At 36.7% G+C, this 16,504-nt stretch overlaps 1 protein-coding gene across 3 annotated transcripts in view; it reads left to right on the top strand.

Moving 5' to 3' along the window:
- The first annotated feature begins 320 nt into the window (after window positions 1-320).
- The window catches only part of LOC122046855 (actin-related protein 3), a 37,624-nt gene continuing 21,440 nt past the window's right edge, over window positions 321-16,504 (top strand). For 2 of the 3 annotated variants that reach the window (XR_006130407.1, XM_042607761.1), the window contains exon 1: window positions 321-632. Coding sequence is in view for 2 of the 3 variants with exons in the window: in XM_042607761.1 (XP_042463695.1) it covers window positions 346-632 (287 nt within the window). In the remaining variant the exon portion in view is untranslated. Of the gene's footprint in view, window positions 643-16,504 lie in introns of all 3 variants that reach the window. The other variant, XM_042607762.1, reaches the window with a different exon arrangement.

The raw sequence follows: 16,504 nt of genomic DNA, 5'->3' as shown, positions 1-16,504 counted from the left end.
ATATAAATAAGTTTCTAGTAAATTAAACATCAAACCTATTTATGATGATACAAGATGAATATATTCTTCCCAACGTTCTATTAATTTGTCACAAAATTAACACGGAGAATATAAATTACAGATGACTATTAATCTTTAAAATAATGATTAATACATTTTGAAGATATTTGTTTAAATCTCAAAATTCATAAGGATAACATTACTAATCATTAAATCGTCCGAGAAGACATCAAATTTATTTATGAATTTGTGATTCATTTACCGGCCTAGTTAAATCAAATGCCATATTTTGCTGACGTTGTTTGTTTTTATCCGTAGCGTCTAGATTCAACCGACCAGGGAAGAATGGAAGATGCGACAAAACGACGCAAGAGAAAGCGAGAGAAGTGTGAGTCAAGTAGTGGACTGTCGGTGAGGCGGTGCCCACCTTTGTCGGTAATTCTGCACCTCCGCCTCCCAAGGCAGCTCGGCCACGGCGAAGCACAAACCCAGGGCTCTTCCACTGTTCCGGCCGATGGCGCCACTACTGTGAGCGATCTCCCTCTCGCCGAATCCCCACGGCTGATTCTTTGTCCCCCTTCCTCCATGGACGCTGCTTCTCGGCCCGCAGTGATCGTTGACAACGGCACCGGGTATGGGCATGTACAGCTGTATCCCTTTCATCTCCGTTCTCGCATGATTTATATTCTCTGTCAGTTTTGTGTCGCCTTGCATCGGTTTGGTTATTTAGTTCCCTCGGATGCGTCACATGGAGTTGAGTTTTGCAGTTGAAAATTCAGAGAATTTTAATTAGTTTTTTCGATCGTAGATTCATCGAGGGGCTAGAAAGATGTGGAATTTACGAAGTGATTACTCGCAATAAGAAGCCCACTGCTGATATGCTAGACAAAAGACGACTTTAGTTATATAAAGAATATTGGATGATTGTTCTGCTAAAAGAGAAATTTGTCACTCTACTTGACTATGGCTGGTAACCCCACAACCATGAATCATGAAGCCCAAGATTCAAACTCCTCTGTCCGCCCACCATCTAATTATCCACTATTTGGAAATTTGGGGAATATTGTCCCTCCTGCGAGTAGTAGGTTAATTGACACAGTTGCTTAATATTTATAAGTATCGTTTATTGCTAATTGATGCGGCAACAGGAGGCCCACTTGGCACGGGGTCAACCGTCAAGGTGGAGGTCAAAGTCAAGATGGTCAACGCCCAAGTGTCAAAGGGCCGAACGGAGGATAAACACAATGGCCGGTTGGGACAGGTAGGACTCGATCGGCGGGAGACATGTTTGAGCGGACAATCCTTCTAACTCGGAGAATGGCATACGTAGACGCTCAAGTCATATTATCAAGACGCTGTGGGAGACCGGATATTTTGTTCGTACAGAGGAGGGCAGGTTACTACATAGACACCGCACGGAAAGACAACTGAAGTTAACAGAGCGGAGGACTCTTAGCTAAGCGGCTACTCGTCCAACCAAGCAGCGGGACCTGACCGCGAGCAGAGCGGAGTCTTGGCTGAGCGACTGATCCGCTCGGCCAAACAGCAGGACTGTGGTCCTCGCGACATCCTTTCATAGGACATAGTGGAGGACATGGCCCCGAACATGTTGGAGAACGTGGTCACGAATGTGTTGGAAAACATGGCCACAAATATATCGAAGAACGTGCCCACGCCTCAAGGAGTGTGTTCGTCGCCCACCAGGGCTCTATATAAAGGGAGATCCATCACTAGCGGAGGTACACGTAATCTACTGTTTGAGCATAATTCTGCTACTGTTATACTTCTCTGCATTTCGATGACTGACTTGAGCGTCGGAGGGCCAACGCCGAGCGTACCCTTCCCTGGCTCGACACTGACGCCATTTGTTTTGCAGAGCGGAGAGGAATCCACATCCGATCAGCGAAATCTCCACCTCCCAGCTTTCCACTCGCTCGCTTTCAGACAGGATTAGTAATGTTCAAATAATAATAAACAAATTAGACTAATATTAAAGCAATAATAAATTTTACATCCCTATTTGAAGATGTGGACAACCCATGTAATCTATCAATTTCCCTAAAAATCAGTTCATCTTTGAAAACTAACATACCCTATTAAAATAGAGTTAATGTTTGACAATAATAACAGCAGCAAATAAGTCTTATCCAACTAGGTGGGGTTGGTTATATGGATCCTCCTAGATTATTGGGATCTATCCCCTATTCTATCATTATTTATATTTAAATAAATTTTATCATATTTTATTATTGCTAATCAAGTTTTTTTAGTCTCTCGTTCTCGACTAATATGCGTATTTATCATAGTTACATATTGCCTAACTGTGACATTTATTGGTCACTTAAGTGTATGTTCATATCATCTTAAACGCATATTGGAGCTTTCCCCTCAATAGGCGTCACCCCTGACTTTCTATCTAATGATCTCATTTTCTATCTTGTCCATCCTCGTATAATTGAACATTCATCTTAACATCTTCATCTTTGCGACTCTCATCTTCTATTTGTGTACTCAATTCATAATCTAACATTCAACTTCATATAACATAGCATATCTTAATGTCGTTTTATAAAATTTTCCTTTAAGCTTTAGAAATACCTTATGAGTAATAAAACACTTAACGCTCTCTTCTATTTTAACTATCTTGCTTTTATGTTATGTAAAACATCTTTATCAACTCCGTCCTTTTGAAAAAATGATCCTAGATGCTTAAAACTCTTAGATTCATCATCTCCTATCCTAACAATTTTCCTAGTATGTTAATGCTACTAAATGTAAACTCTATATATTTAGTGTTTACTAAGTCTAAAAACTTCTACTATTTTTCACCAATATTTGAGTTTGACATTTATTCCTTAACATGTCTTAGCGACCATAATAATATCATTTGTAAACAACACGCACTATGGTAATGTGTCTTGAATGTGTCTATAGAGTTCTATGATTAATGTAAAAAGATATGAACTTATAGTTGATCCTGGATTAACTTTATCTTTATAGGAAACGCTTTGGTTAATTCATCTAGAGTCTTTACTCTTATTGTTACATCTTCATATACTTAGTTGTTTCAATATACACTATGCTAATACCTTTCTTTTTAAATTTTTTTATATAATTTCCCTCAAGATTCTATTATAAACTTTTTCTAGGTTAATGAATACTATGTAAGTCTTGCTTCTTTCTAAATACTTTTCAATCAATTATTTGAGAATAAGTATAACTTCTATTATTGACGTTTCGTCATAAATTCAATTTGATTTTCGGTCACCTCAGTCACCTTCTTTAATTTTATTCTCTTTTTTAAAATTTCATGATATAGCTCATTAGCATAATGTTCATATAATTTACATAATTGTGTACATCTCTTTTGTTTATATAGAGAATACTAGAGTTCTTAATCGTTATTGAAAATACATTTTCTATGTTTTCAATATCGATTTGAATAACTTTATAAGTCATTCAATACTATGCTTCCCTAAGCAATTCTATACCTTTGTTGGAATATCATTCGGTCTAATTGTTTTTCCATTTACATCTCATTTAATACATGTTCTACTTCTGAAGTTTGAATTTTTTAATAAAAATTTAAATTTATATACTCGATCTACTTAAATTATCTAATCTAAGTTAGTCATCTAAACTTTCATTAAAAAATTAATGAAAATATTTTTTTCAATTGTTCCTTTATTTCCTCATCCTCTATTGAATCCAGCTTTAATGCATCCTATTTGGATAAAATCTTTTATTTTCTTCTCTTTCACTTTAGTTATTATATGAATCTTTTTTCCCCGTTCTTTTGCATCCAATATAAACGTTTCAAAGCTTCATTTTTAGCTTCACGCACTACTTTTTTGATCTCTTTCTTGGATACTATATATTTAAAGAATTGTTCATTTTTATAAGCGTACAATAACTTATAGGATTTCACATATACTTTTTCATTCTGCCACTAATATTCTTTATTTGGCGGTTGTCGTTCCTCTTGACTCATTAAATACGCTCTTGGCTATTGTTTTCAAATTTAATGTTATATTATCCTGTCATATTCGAGCCACCATGTACTTCTTCTAATATTTGTACTTCTTCTACCCTCTCTTCTGAAAACTAGTCTACCCTATTAGAATGGAGTTGTTAGTTCAATTAGTCTTGTTAGTCCCTCATGGATTTTTTATGCTTGATAAACATGTTTATGTTTAAAATATTTAATGCTTGTGTGAATTGTATTTTACAAGTTCATTTAAGTTTGTGAGTTAACCTAGTTGAGCATTAGTTAGAAAGTATTTTAACTAGTAAAGAATGCCAAAATGTTTATATGTTTGGGTAGAATACATTGTAATATATAAACATGTGTGTAAAATCAAAGTGAATTACTTAAAAAGCCTAAAAAATGATTTTAACGTTTATTCTTCACGAGTGGTCAAACAAATAGCTTTGTTTTGTCAACTAAGTACCATTAGGTGACCATTAATTGACCAAACTAATAGATAATGATCATCAAGTGATTGGTATCGTTGTGCCCAAAGGATATTCACATATTTCTACAATGGCATGATATTGTCTACTTTGGGTCTGAGCCCTCATGGCTTTATTCTTGAGCTCTACCTAAAAGACCTCATGTGAGATATCTTATATCCTTTTAAACCCATGATCTTTACCAAATCTTTCCAATGTGGGACTTTGATTGAAGGATCATCATTACTCTCATGTCTGGGCCTCCTCGCGAGCATCCGGTTATCCTGACCTGCTCTTGACCTCCCCACAAGCATCTGGATCTGGTCACTTTTAACCTGCATCAGGCCTCCCCGTAAGTATTCGGTCATCCTGACCTGCTCCGGGCCTTCCCGCTAGCATCCGGTCTCCTTGACCTACTCCGGGCCTTCCCCCGAGCATCCGGTCACCCTGACCTGCTCCGGGCCTTCCCGCGAGCATCTGCTCACCCTGACCTGCTCTGGGTCTCTCCGCAAACATCCGATCACATTGATCTGCTCCGGGTCTCCCCGCGAGCATCCGATCACACTAACCTGCTCTGGGTCTCTCCGCAAACATCCGATCACATTGATCTGCTCCGGGTCTCCCCGCGAGCATCCGATCACCTTGACTTGTTCTGGACCTCCCCGCAAGCATCCGGTCACCCTGATTTGCTTCGGGCCTCCCCATAAGTATCCGGTTAACCTGACCTACTTCGGGCCTCCCCGCGAGCATCTAGTCATCTTGACCTGTTCCAAGGCCTCCTTGCAAGCATCTGGTCAACCTGACCTGTTCCGGGCCTACTCTCAACATTGTTCAAGGCCACCCCACATGACATCTGGTCTAGACCATGACTCTGATACCATTTGTTGTGCCCAACGGATGTTCACATATCTCTACAATGACATGATATTATCTACTTTGGGCCTAGGCTCTCATGGCTTTGCTCTTAGGTTCTACCCAAAAGGCCTCATGCTAATGGAGATATCTTACATCCTTTTAAATCCATGATCTTTACCAAATCTTTTTAATGTGAGATTTTAATTAAATCTCAACATGTATAAACAAGTTTTTTTTAATCAGCCAAATTAATGGATAATGATCGGCTAGTGATCGTTATAAAATAGTTATCCATTAGCAGTTTTGATGGTGATATGATTGAATAAATAGTTTTCAACCAAAGGTTGCAACATAGCTTGAATTTGAACTAACTTCATATTTTAAAGAAGTCATGGATTGGATCTAAATTTGAATTTTCAATATTCTAAATCATTTACAAATAGTCCCTTGAGGATTCTTGCTCAGAACACACAACATACACAAGTGGTGTAGCACAACGGATGAGCAAAGTCACGATCCTCACCTAAAGGAATGGTTGCCGATTCTCACACAGAGAAGAAAATTACAAATTGTGTTAACTCAAAACTTATCCATTACATGTGATCTTGATCCTTTTTTATAATTTGATAGCATGACTTATTCTTTACAAAATAAAAAACCTTTTGTAATAAAACTTTAATTATCCTAATAAAATTTCACTAACTCTTTCAAAGAGAAATAAAATAACTTTCCAAAAATTCAAACAAATTATAAAAATTAGCAATTTAGAAAACTTTTAATAAAATTAAATTATTGACTGTGTTATTCTCCCTAATCGAAGAAAACTTGTCGAGCGGGGAGATAGATTGACAAATTCAAGTCTATCAGCACAACATATTGGTGTGAGGAGGTTCCTCTCTAGTTGAATCAAGTAGTTGTTGCTCCATTTCTTCTAGAAGTTTAGGGGAGAGGCTTCAAAGTTCATCTTCGGTGATCTGCAGGTCATCAATCTTAGAAAGTCCTTTCCAACAAATTAGATATCGATCAGTGTTTCCATATGAAGAGACCACTATTTAATGGTCTATAATGATTTTACTCTGATGAGAAGATTGCGTTACAGATAGGAATGTCGGAATTGGCGTTGTAGATATATGACTTGTAGGCAAATCAATAGACAAAGAAGAAAGCTCTAATGTCCCCAATATAGTAGTAAGTCCTCAGTATTGAAATCTTTAGTCGTAATTATTCTCACAATTTGAAATGAACTAGAAGAGCAAGTATGGAACTTTTTAAAAGAATTTTTAGGAAAGAGTCATGGGCGAATGTGGATAAGCATATAGTCCCCTATGTTGTACTCAAACTCATGATGTGAAAGCTTGAATTTTATAAGCCTCATTTCTCGGTGTGATTTTCCTCCTGACATCAGCATGTATAAGTTAATTCAGAAGAATGAGAAAGGATAGGCAATGGAATCAAGTCAATTGGTTGATGAGCTTTCGACCCCGTAAATGATTTCAAATGGACATCTACCTATAGATCGGTTTACTAAATTGTTTTAAGCAAATTTAGTGAGTGGCAAGATTGAGGCCCAAATACTTGTTTCACCCATTAGACACCTTAACAAGTTTCCTAACCTACAATTAACAACCTCAGTCTGACCACTAGTTTGCGGAAGAAAGACGGAATAGAATTTAAGTTGGATCTCAAATAACTTCTATAGGGTTTTTTCAAAAATAGGTAACAAATTTTACATCCCTATCTAACACTATAGTCATGGGTAGCCTGTGCAATTAGACGATTTCCTTAAAGAACGATTTATCTATATGTGATGCATCATTTGTTTTATTGTATGGAATACAATGTGCATTTTAGAAAATCGGTCTACTACTAGTCAAATTGAGTCATGGCTTCAGTTGGAACTAGGTAATCCTAAGACAAAGTCTGCTAACGTCTTTCCAAGGTTCATGGGATATACATAGTGGCGTCCTATATTTTGCTTACTTGTCTTTGTCATTTGACATGTGTGACATTGTGAAATGATTCAGGCAACATCTCGAATTGAGGGTGAGTAATTTCCAAATAAGAAAATCTCTAAGTAATGTTCTAGGGATGCATAGGAGTGTTCCTTTAAATAGGTATTCATCGTTTATCACAAAATCTATCAATCATGATGATTTCCATTTTGAACATCTTGAAAAATTATTTCAATGTGGTGACAATACGACTTAGTGCATCGCCTGGTTTGTTGACCAGGCAAGAATGATGTTTTAGAACAAAAGTGTACTCTTGGAAGAATTCAACCCACCTAGCATGTTTAACATTTAATTTCTTCCGAGACTGATTGAAACTTGATGCTTTATGGTCTGAATGGAGAATGGATTCATAGGGTAGTAGATAATACCACCAATGTCTTAGGGCTCAAATAATAGCATAACTCTGTCATAGGTGGAATAGTGCTGTTGAGTATCATTGAGTTTTTCGCTAAAGAATGCAACCATCTTGACTTAGTGTCCCCCCTATACCTACTCCCGATGCGTCACAAGCTACCTCAAATGGTTTGGAGAGGTCAGGATGTCTAAGACTAGGAGCTTTAGTCATCCTTTCCTTGATCTTCCTAAAGCCATGTGGATTTTGTCCAATGAAACTCTTCTTTTTTAGGCAGTTTGTTACAGGAGTCATAATGGTGCTAAAGTTCTTAATAAAGCGACAATAGAAAGTCACAAATCCACGAAAGCTTCGAGCCTCTTGAAGGGTTCATGGCTCGGGCCATTCCTGGATTACCATAATCTTTTCTAGATTTGTCGAAATGCCTTCTACAAAAATGATAAACACAAGGAAGAGAATCTAAGGTTGTAGGAAAGAATACTTTTGTAGATTGATAATTTTTTTTCTCTCCTAAGGGTCTCCAGACAAGGCGAATATGCTCCACGTTGTCATCGTGTGTTATGTTATAAATCAGAATGTCATAAAATAGACCACTATAAATTTTCCTATGAAAGGTTTTTGGACTTGGTTCATCAACCTCATGAAAGTACTAGGAGCACTAGAAACTCCAAAGGGCATGACTAACCACTCATACGGTCTATCTTGTTTCTCAAAGGTAGTTTTCCACTCATTGCTAATCCTTGTTCTAATATCCACTATGTAAGTCAATCTTGGAGAACCAACGAGCTCTTGCCATCAAGTCAAGCATGTCATAAAGTCTTGGTATGGGAAACCTATACTTAATTGTAATCTTGTTGATGGCATGACTATCTATGCACATTCTCCAAGGGCCATCTTTTTTGGGGACCAATAAGGCGTGAACGACGCATGAACTCATTCTTCCTTTAATAAAATATTTTCATAAGAGTTCTTCAACTTGCCTATGTAATTCAACACGCTCTGAAGATAATGTGGTAGGTTGGGTAATTGTGACCCTAGGATTAGATCAATGGAGTGTTGGATCATGCGCATAGGTGGGAGTTCATTGGGCAATTCATCACTAGTTGTATCTTGGAACTCATGTAATATCTCTTTGACTTCAAGGAAAATATCTTTTAGTGAATCTCTAGTGCCAACTGTGAGATTTTGGGTTACTAATGCTACCGCCACTCCTAATTCCTTTCCTTCTTTCTCAACTTGAGACTGTGTGAGTAGGTGGAGGGGTTTGTGTTGAAGGTTGAGTTGGTGATCACAATCTTACAAGTCTTACTCTCGCATTTTGCATAGGTGTAAAAGATGCTAGTACGTTTTTATGTGTCATTTGACATGGGTATTGAAAGGAAACAATGCACTATATTAAGTCCTATGATTTGTTCTTCAATTTCCTTGTTTCATAGTGTAGATCAAGAGAGTCAACTTCCTCATCAATAGCTTGGATTGAAACATAAGCCACTTCTTCCTCTAAATTGTGTTCTTGTTCTAAGGCTAAGACCCTATGTGGGCACTTGATGCTACATGACCCTTATTATGACAATTAAAACATTGAATGTTAGGATTTTTTTTCTTAAGTGCTTGTGTATTCATTTCTACTTGTATGATAGATCCAGGGCAGGTTGAGCTAGTGGGTTTACCTATTATACTGATACCCTTTAAGAAAGAGTACTACCGGGTTGCAAGGTAGGGGTTTTTATATGTTGTTCAATCTCTTCAGTCTTTTGACACACTTCTTCAATTGAGGGGCAACTAATTTTACTTGTCTTCCATTAATACAGTGGATAAGGGTTTCCCTAGGGTCTAATTTGGGTTTGTGATACATTTTTTATGTTTTCAAATTTGCTTAGATACTCATTTGCATTCATCTTTAATTGCTTTAGATTGATCCCCATAGTGTACTGTTGGTTTCTAAAGTATGTTAGAACATATTTTCTATTTAGAATTCATCTTATCTCTACCCAACGTGTGATTAGTTCTTCCCCATTCATAATGTATTGATCTTGAATATTCTGCTAGTATTTCTTTGCCAAACCTACGAGTTTGACTTTTGCAAATTGTACTCGTTCAATTTGGATCATACTATTGCAGTCAAAATAATTCTCAATCTCAATGACCTAGCAATGGAATGTGTTTGGGTTTAGTCGTCCATCAAAACTAGAGGCATCTAATTTGACTTGATGGATAGCATCTATTTTTGACCTAATTTTAAATCAATGTTCAGGTCTTGACCTAGGTCGGGTTTAGATGTCTCAGAAGTGGTCTCCTTCATCGATAATGAATGATGGTCCTAATGTGACTAATGTCTATGTGATTGTTGGGCTACGTGAGATGTGCGATCTATAGGTTCAAGACTTGTGTCCTTTGCCAACTTGTTGATCATGCTTTCAGAAGAAACTTTAAACCGTTCTAGGTCTTCCACTTTAGCTTGGAGGATTTTAAGTTCATCTTCCAAAAGGTCACACCTAGTATCTACCTCTCTAATTGTGGGGGTTTTCGTCATAGTCAATGTGGAGGTTCGACAAGTAATGAAATTTATAATTTAAGCAACACAATAATTTAAAGTAAAGAAGTAGGAACTAGGAAAATAGTGACAAAATAGGTAGGTCACTAAAAAATGAGGATAAGAATTGATAATTGATAAAATTAGATGATATATGAGTCAAATAGGGAATGCACGAAAATTAATTAGCCTACTAAATTTAAACAAAAGTTATTTTCAAATGATAACGATGCTACTGGGTTGATGCGAGCCTTTTCAATTGAATATTTGCACGAAGTAGATTGCTGATGCACAATGAATGTGGGGAGACGAATTGTGAGGTAATTCAAGCCGGAGGAGGAAGAGTGCATTAGTGGTGAGAAGCAAAAAATAATGAGAAAGATGGATGGGTGGTATTGAATACCAAATTAAGAATTTGGCTCTGATACTAATTGTCCGAGTACAACAGATGAACAAAGTCACGATCTTCACCTAGAGGAAGGGTTGTCAATTCTCACCCAAAGAAAATGATAAATTGTATTAACACAAAACTTGTATATTATAGTGATATTGATCAAGGTTTAAAATTTCGACCCGTGCTGAGGTTTCGGTCTCAAACTGGAACGATACGATTTCGGTATTGTATTGTGTTGTGCCGATACGGATTTGATATTTTTTTATTTATAATTTTATATATAGTAATTATAAGATAAATATGTTTATGGTGTATATAAACAGGAGTTGTATATTGATCTTGTATAAGTTCTTAATTATTGAACAACTTAGTATTGTTAGAAAAAATAATTAAAAATAGTTTTATTTAAATAAAATTGATATATCAATAATTCGAATTAAAATGGATCTATGTATAATAATAATAATAATAAAAGTAGGCCGGTGCACGGAGCTCCCGCCATGCGGGGTCTCGAGGAAGGATCCATTGTACATGGTCTTAGCTTGTTTTTTGCAAGAGGTTGTTTCCAGAAAATATATAAATAAGTATATAAATTAATACGAGATATTACTTTATATATAATAATTATATCAATTAACTATTTATTCATTTAATTAATTATTAATTAAATAATATATATTTTAAATAGTAAAAAAATATCAAGTAAAAAAGATACAAAATAATAAAAAAAATATCAGAATATAAATCTAATTTATTAGATTTTTTTTAGAATTTTTAAAGATTTTTTTAAATTTTAAATGAAATTTAAAATAATGCAATATATATATTAGAATATAAATAAAAATTATTATATTTTTTAAAATTTTTAAATAAAATTTAAAACATTAAAAAATAATTTTTTAGAATATTAATTTATTAAATTTATTTTAATTTTAAATATATTTTTATATATTCTATTAACATAATTTAATTAGGGTTTATAAAAGGCTGTTCGAAATATCACACTTCCTTAGGAATTGTTTAAATTAATTAAATTAAATAATTAATTTCTATCGAGAAAAGAAACTACGGCCTTTGATTTCCCGGAAGCGTCGCCGGACACATCTAGAGGCCCCGGAAGGTCGCCGGATGCGTCCGACGACCCCCAGAAGGTCGCCGAAGGCATCCCGCGACTCCTTCGACGCCATCGGAGGCATCTATGACTCCTCCAGTGCCTCGATACGAGGACGCCTCTTGTGTGAGTTTCACCCGCCCAGTGGAACGGTAAAAAACATTCTTGCTAGTGACACAGAATGATATTTTATACACTAATCCTGATCTCTTTTTATAATTTGATAACATGACTTATTTTTTACAAAATAAAAGACCTTTTCTAATAAAACTCCAATTATCCTAATAAAATTTGACTAACTCTTTTAAAAAAAAATAAATTAATTTTTTAAAAAATTCTAGTAATTTCTAAAAATGAACGATTTTGACAACTTTTAATAAAATTATATTATTGATTGCGTTAACAAGAGATTTTCTCCATGAGTTTTTTTTTTCGAGCTCTTGAGCCAACCTCTTTGCAAGTTTTGTGTCCGTCTTTTATAATACACCAAGTTCAGTTTTTCTAACTTTTTTCCTATATGCTTTATTTATATATGCTGTAGGATGGGTGAGATTGAGTTGCCTTCTTTTTCTTCTCTCTTTTCTACTTATATTCTACAATCATTTTCAAAGCATATATAGTATTGAAGTTTTGTTATCCTCTTAGATCAGATCTGAGATTTGTCATACTTGTTTACAAGATTAATTGTTTTTTCGTTAGCATAGTGTCACACCAAAATGACATGAGCCATGTTCAATATAGTGTTAGCATTGTCTCTCTCTTGTCCTAGTTTTCTCATTGCAAATAATTAATGTTTCTTTAATTATTTATTTTTCCACTATAGTTTACTTTTAGAGTTTGATTACATATTGACACTCTAACTTTTGATTGAGTTGTGAGATTTGCTAGAATTTAGTGAATTTTTTGTTAGACCTCCATCCAGTCGGTTTTAACAATTATTTAAATCCAAAGGAATTGTTTTGTTAATGTTGTTGCTGATTTTTTTATTTCTTTTTTTGCTTAACTAAGTGAATCCTTATTTGATATTTGAATCTTCGTGGATGGGGGTGTGTTGACAACAATGTCAAATTGAATTGGAGTGGTAGAAACCATAGGAATTTCAGACAATAGAAGAAGATGACAGGGGCATGGGCGCTAGGCCAACCGTACGAGATTGCAATGATGGCAAGAGGCAGCAAGATGAAGATGCATGTTGCAGCATGGTTCGAGATGGTGTGGCAAGGCAATGATTGACTTCAGGGAACTTGTAGTGGTGGTCGGAAGATGCCACTATGACTCTGGTTACAAAAGAGAGTAAGGAGGGAAAGTCAAAGAAGCAACAACAATGGGCCTCGACTATGTTGCTTGGAGGTGTATAGTCGATGATTACTTTGGGCGGAAGGTGGATGATGTGCATGAATCAAAATAGGTTCTGTGTGGGTGGAGCAATAGTGGAAGGGTGGCTTTATCTTTAGATCTCTTAACGACAGAGTACCAGGAGAAAAAAGAACTCGTATAGAGACTGAACCTGACTTTGATAACAATTCGCATAACACAAACAGAATCAAGCATCACACAAAGGAAATCACACAGAGAACTAAAAAGTAAAATTCTTATTGATCGAAAATTGAGGTTACTACTTTTAGAAACTCAATTCCAATGAAATCTTGGAAATATGTTAAAAAAAAATAAAAAACTACTATTACCCTCATTAATTAATTGACTACCTAATTGAAAGCTGTCAAACTAAACTAGATTTATTACCTGACCAACCATAGTTACTACCAAACAACTCAAATTGCGAGGACCTCAACCCGTATGTTTGTGCTGGTGACAAAGTTGCAGATTTTGAAAAGAGAGTTGTAGTTGTGGTCGCGTGACATCAAGAGAGGTAATGACCACCAGACTGCTACTGTGAAATTGAAGCTAGAAGAAGTACAAAAAGCCTTGCTGACTAATATAATTTTGCAACAGAAAGAATTGAGTTTGCACAGGGAAACCATGGTGCTGCTTGAATTGGAGGACGTGCAGTTAAGACAAACATCTAGAGATACCACAATAGCATTAGGTGACTCTAACATGAGGTATGCTTATAGATCTTTGCAGGCTAGAATGCATAAGAATTCTATAAACTCTGCATTGGATAGAAATGTGTTGCAAGGAGGACAATTGTGAAGAAGAGGCTTTACCTCCCTTCTAGGTGCTACTGGGGTGGATTGGCATGAAGATGAAATTGTTAACCTCGTACCCATGTTAAATAGAGTTCTCTTACCCATGTTGAATAGAGTTCTTGAAGCTGAAAACCTGTCTTATAAGGACTTTTCTGATAAAGAAATTGAGTATGTTATACTCAAGGAACCATTGGATTAAGCCCCAGAGGTGGATTTCTATAATGTAGAGTTCTATGAAGATGTTATAAAAGCTATACAATCTTTTTTGGTCATGAGCAGGTGCTTGATGAGGCTGATGGTCGATGAGGTAAATGTTACCACTATAACCTTGATGAAGAAAACTTCAGCCTTTTGCATTTTAGCCCTCTGTCAATATGTAAGGTTTTGTACAGATTTATTGCAAAAATTATTGTTAATAGGATAAAGCCTATGTTATTAAAAATCAATGCTGGGATCAGCATGCTTTCATAAATGGAAGACTAATCTAGAATAGTATGGTTATTTATTAGGACTTGCGGAAAGGGTATCACCTAGAACTAGGGCTTCCCAGAATGTGTATTAAGGTTGACTATAAAAGGCATTTGACACCTTAAACCACAAATATTTTTTTGCCTTGATGAGAAAGATGAGGTCTCCCGATTGCTTTATTAATTGGATTAGAGCCTGTATTTACTCTCCTAGTTTAGTATTTATATGAATATCACACGAGTTTGACTTATTTTGATAAATCTGCTACCATATTGTAAGATTGTTACTAGAATCAACTAGGAAAATTGGAGTCCAAGTTACTGAAAATTCTTAAATTTTATAAGGAGCTATTTGAAAAAAAAATATATAGACCAGCTACATTAACGGCCCCTTAGTACCGATCCCACGGATATAGAGGGAGGTAAATGCAGGTTCACAAGCATTAGGAAGGAGCTATTTGAAACTATGTTGATATGTGTGTCTTTTAAAATAAAGAAATAAATAAATAACTAGTAGCAAACTGTCATCATTATTGGACCTCTTTTAGATTAACTTTGGAAAAGTTGCAAGCTAGAAAATCTTGAAATAGTTATTGGTGGACCTAGACATGGAGGATAGTTGTTAAATTGTGATTGTGACTTGGTGATTGAGATATATCAGTTATAAGCCAAGATTTAAAATTGTTAGCCAATAGCGTGATGATATTCAGAGTTCTGAGTGGTGAATCCAAATGATGTATAAAAATGATCTAGAATTCTCAAGGCATAGTCTTTGTGTGAAATTTAAAGACTAGAACAGTGTTGTGTGAAATTTGAAGATTAGAAGAGCAGAGATCCTTGTGAATAAGGGAAGGCAGTGTTTTGAGTATACTTCTAGTTTTTTTTTTTTTTTAAATATTATTTTAATAAAATTTGAGTTTAAGATCGTGGTTTGATATGAAGAATATTCACTTTCAGGGCGTTTGAGTTTTTGGCCTCAAATTGGAGCTAAGTTAATCTAGTTAAATTTGAACGAAAATAAATGTTACCTTAGATAAGTCTCTAATTGAACTATTGTGAGAACTATGAAAGTATAATACTGAGATTTAGTGTTTGTAGTCTAGGTTCAATTCAGATTAACTTTAAATGCTATTTTAACAATACATTAAAATGCGATCAGGGGTTCCGACGCTCATGTTGAACAGGGTCGTATGGCCGAGCAGGTAGCCCGCTCGGCCAAAGACATAAAGTAGCAACACTGCGAACAGTTTACAGAGCACACGACCGGGAATCTCCCGAGTGGACCGGCGCATACGACCGGCCGGACGTGAGGGAATTGCCGACCGGCCGGACGCTCGGTATGGGGTAAAAGGAGAAAAGGACAAGGGAACATCTTCTGACAGCGGGTATGTTCGACGATCAGGCCATACGCAGGATCTTATGACAGAGGGTTCCGCTGTCCCATCAGAGATGTGCTCGGACTGTAGCAGTATGGTGTCAGGTAAGCTTTTCTGACAAGCCCATACTGAGGTATGGGCTGAGGACACGTATTCGCCTCGGTATGTGTGCTTGAGCCCTTTCACAGCTCTATATAAGGAGCCTCACACTTCGCCGGAGGTATGCATTCTCTAATATTGGGAGCCACTTCTTCGTTGTCCACTTGCCTGACTTGAGCGTCGAAGGGTCGTCGCCGGGAACCCCTTCCCGGCCCGACTTCCTTGCAGGTTCGCCGAAGGTCCGTACGACCAGTCGGAGATCCACGTCAGCAGTTCGGAGAGCGCCACGTGCCCAGCGTCCGTTGATTCAGCGTTCGGACAGGATCAATTTGGCGCCGTATGTGGGAACGCTCCTGCATCCGATCAGAAGCAATGGACGAAGTTGGACGACCGCACTCGGTGATGCTCTCCACAGAAGAGCTCGACGCTCTGATCGAGACAAGAGCAGCTAAGCTTGTGGAACAACAGAGACAGAAGTCACAAGCCGAGCGGATTGAGCAGCAAGCGACATCAGTATCAGGGGACCGAGCGGAAGCACCTCAAGCCACGGTTCCATTTCATCGGGCCCTATTCCGCACGCCTCCGGAAGCCGCAGCAATTAATCGTGATCGAGGATCTTCATCAGGCGAAGTGCCAATACGAGACAACAGAAAAGGCAAGGCCCCTCGAGCGGACGCTTCTCCCGAGCGGATCAATCGACAAT

This window comes from Zingiber officinale, chromosome 2B, assembly GCF_018446385.1.
Source record: "Zingiber officinale cultivar Zhangliang chromosome 2B, Zo_v1.1, whole genome shotgun sequence".
NCBI lineage: Eukaryota > Viridiplantae > Streptophyta > Magnoliopsida > Zingiberales > Zingiberaceae > Zingiber > Zingiber officinale.
This window is presented reverse-complemented; position numbering and strand designations above follow the sequence as displayed.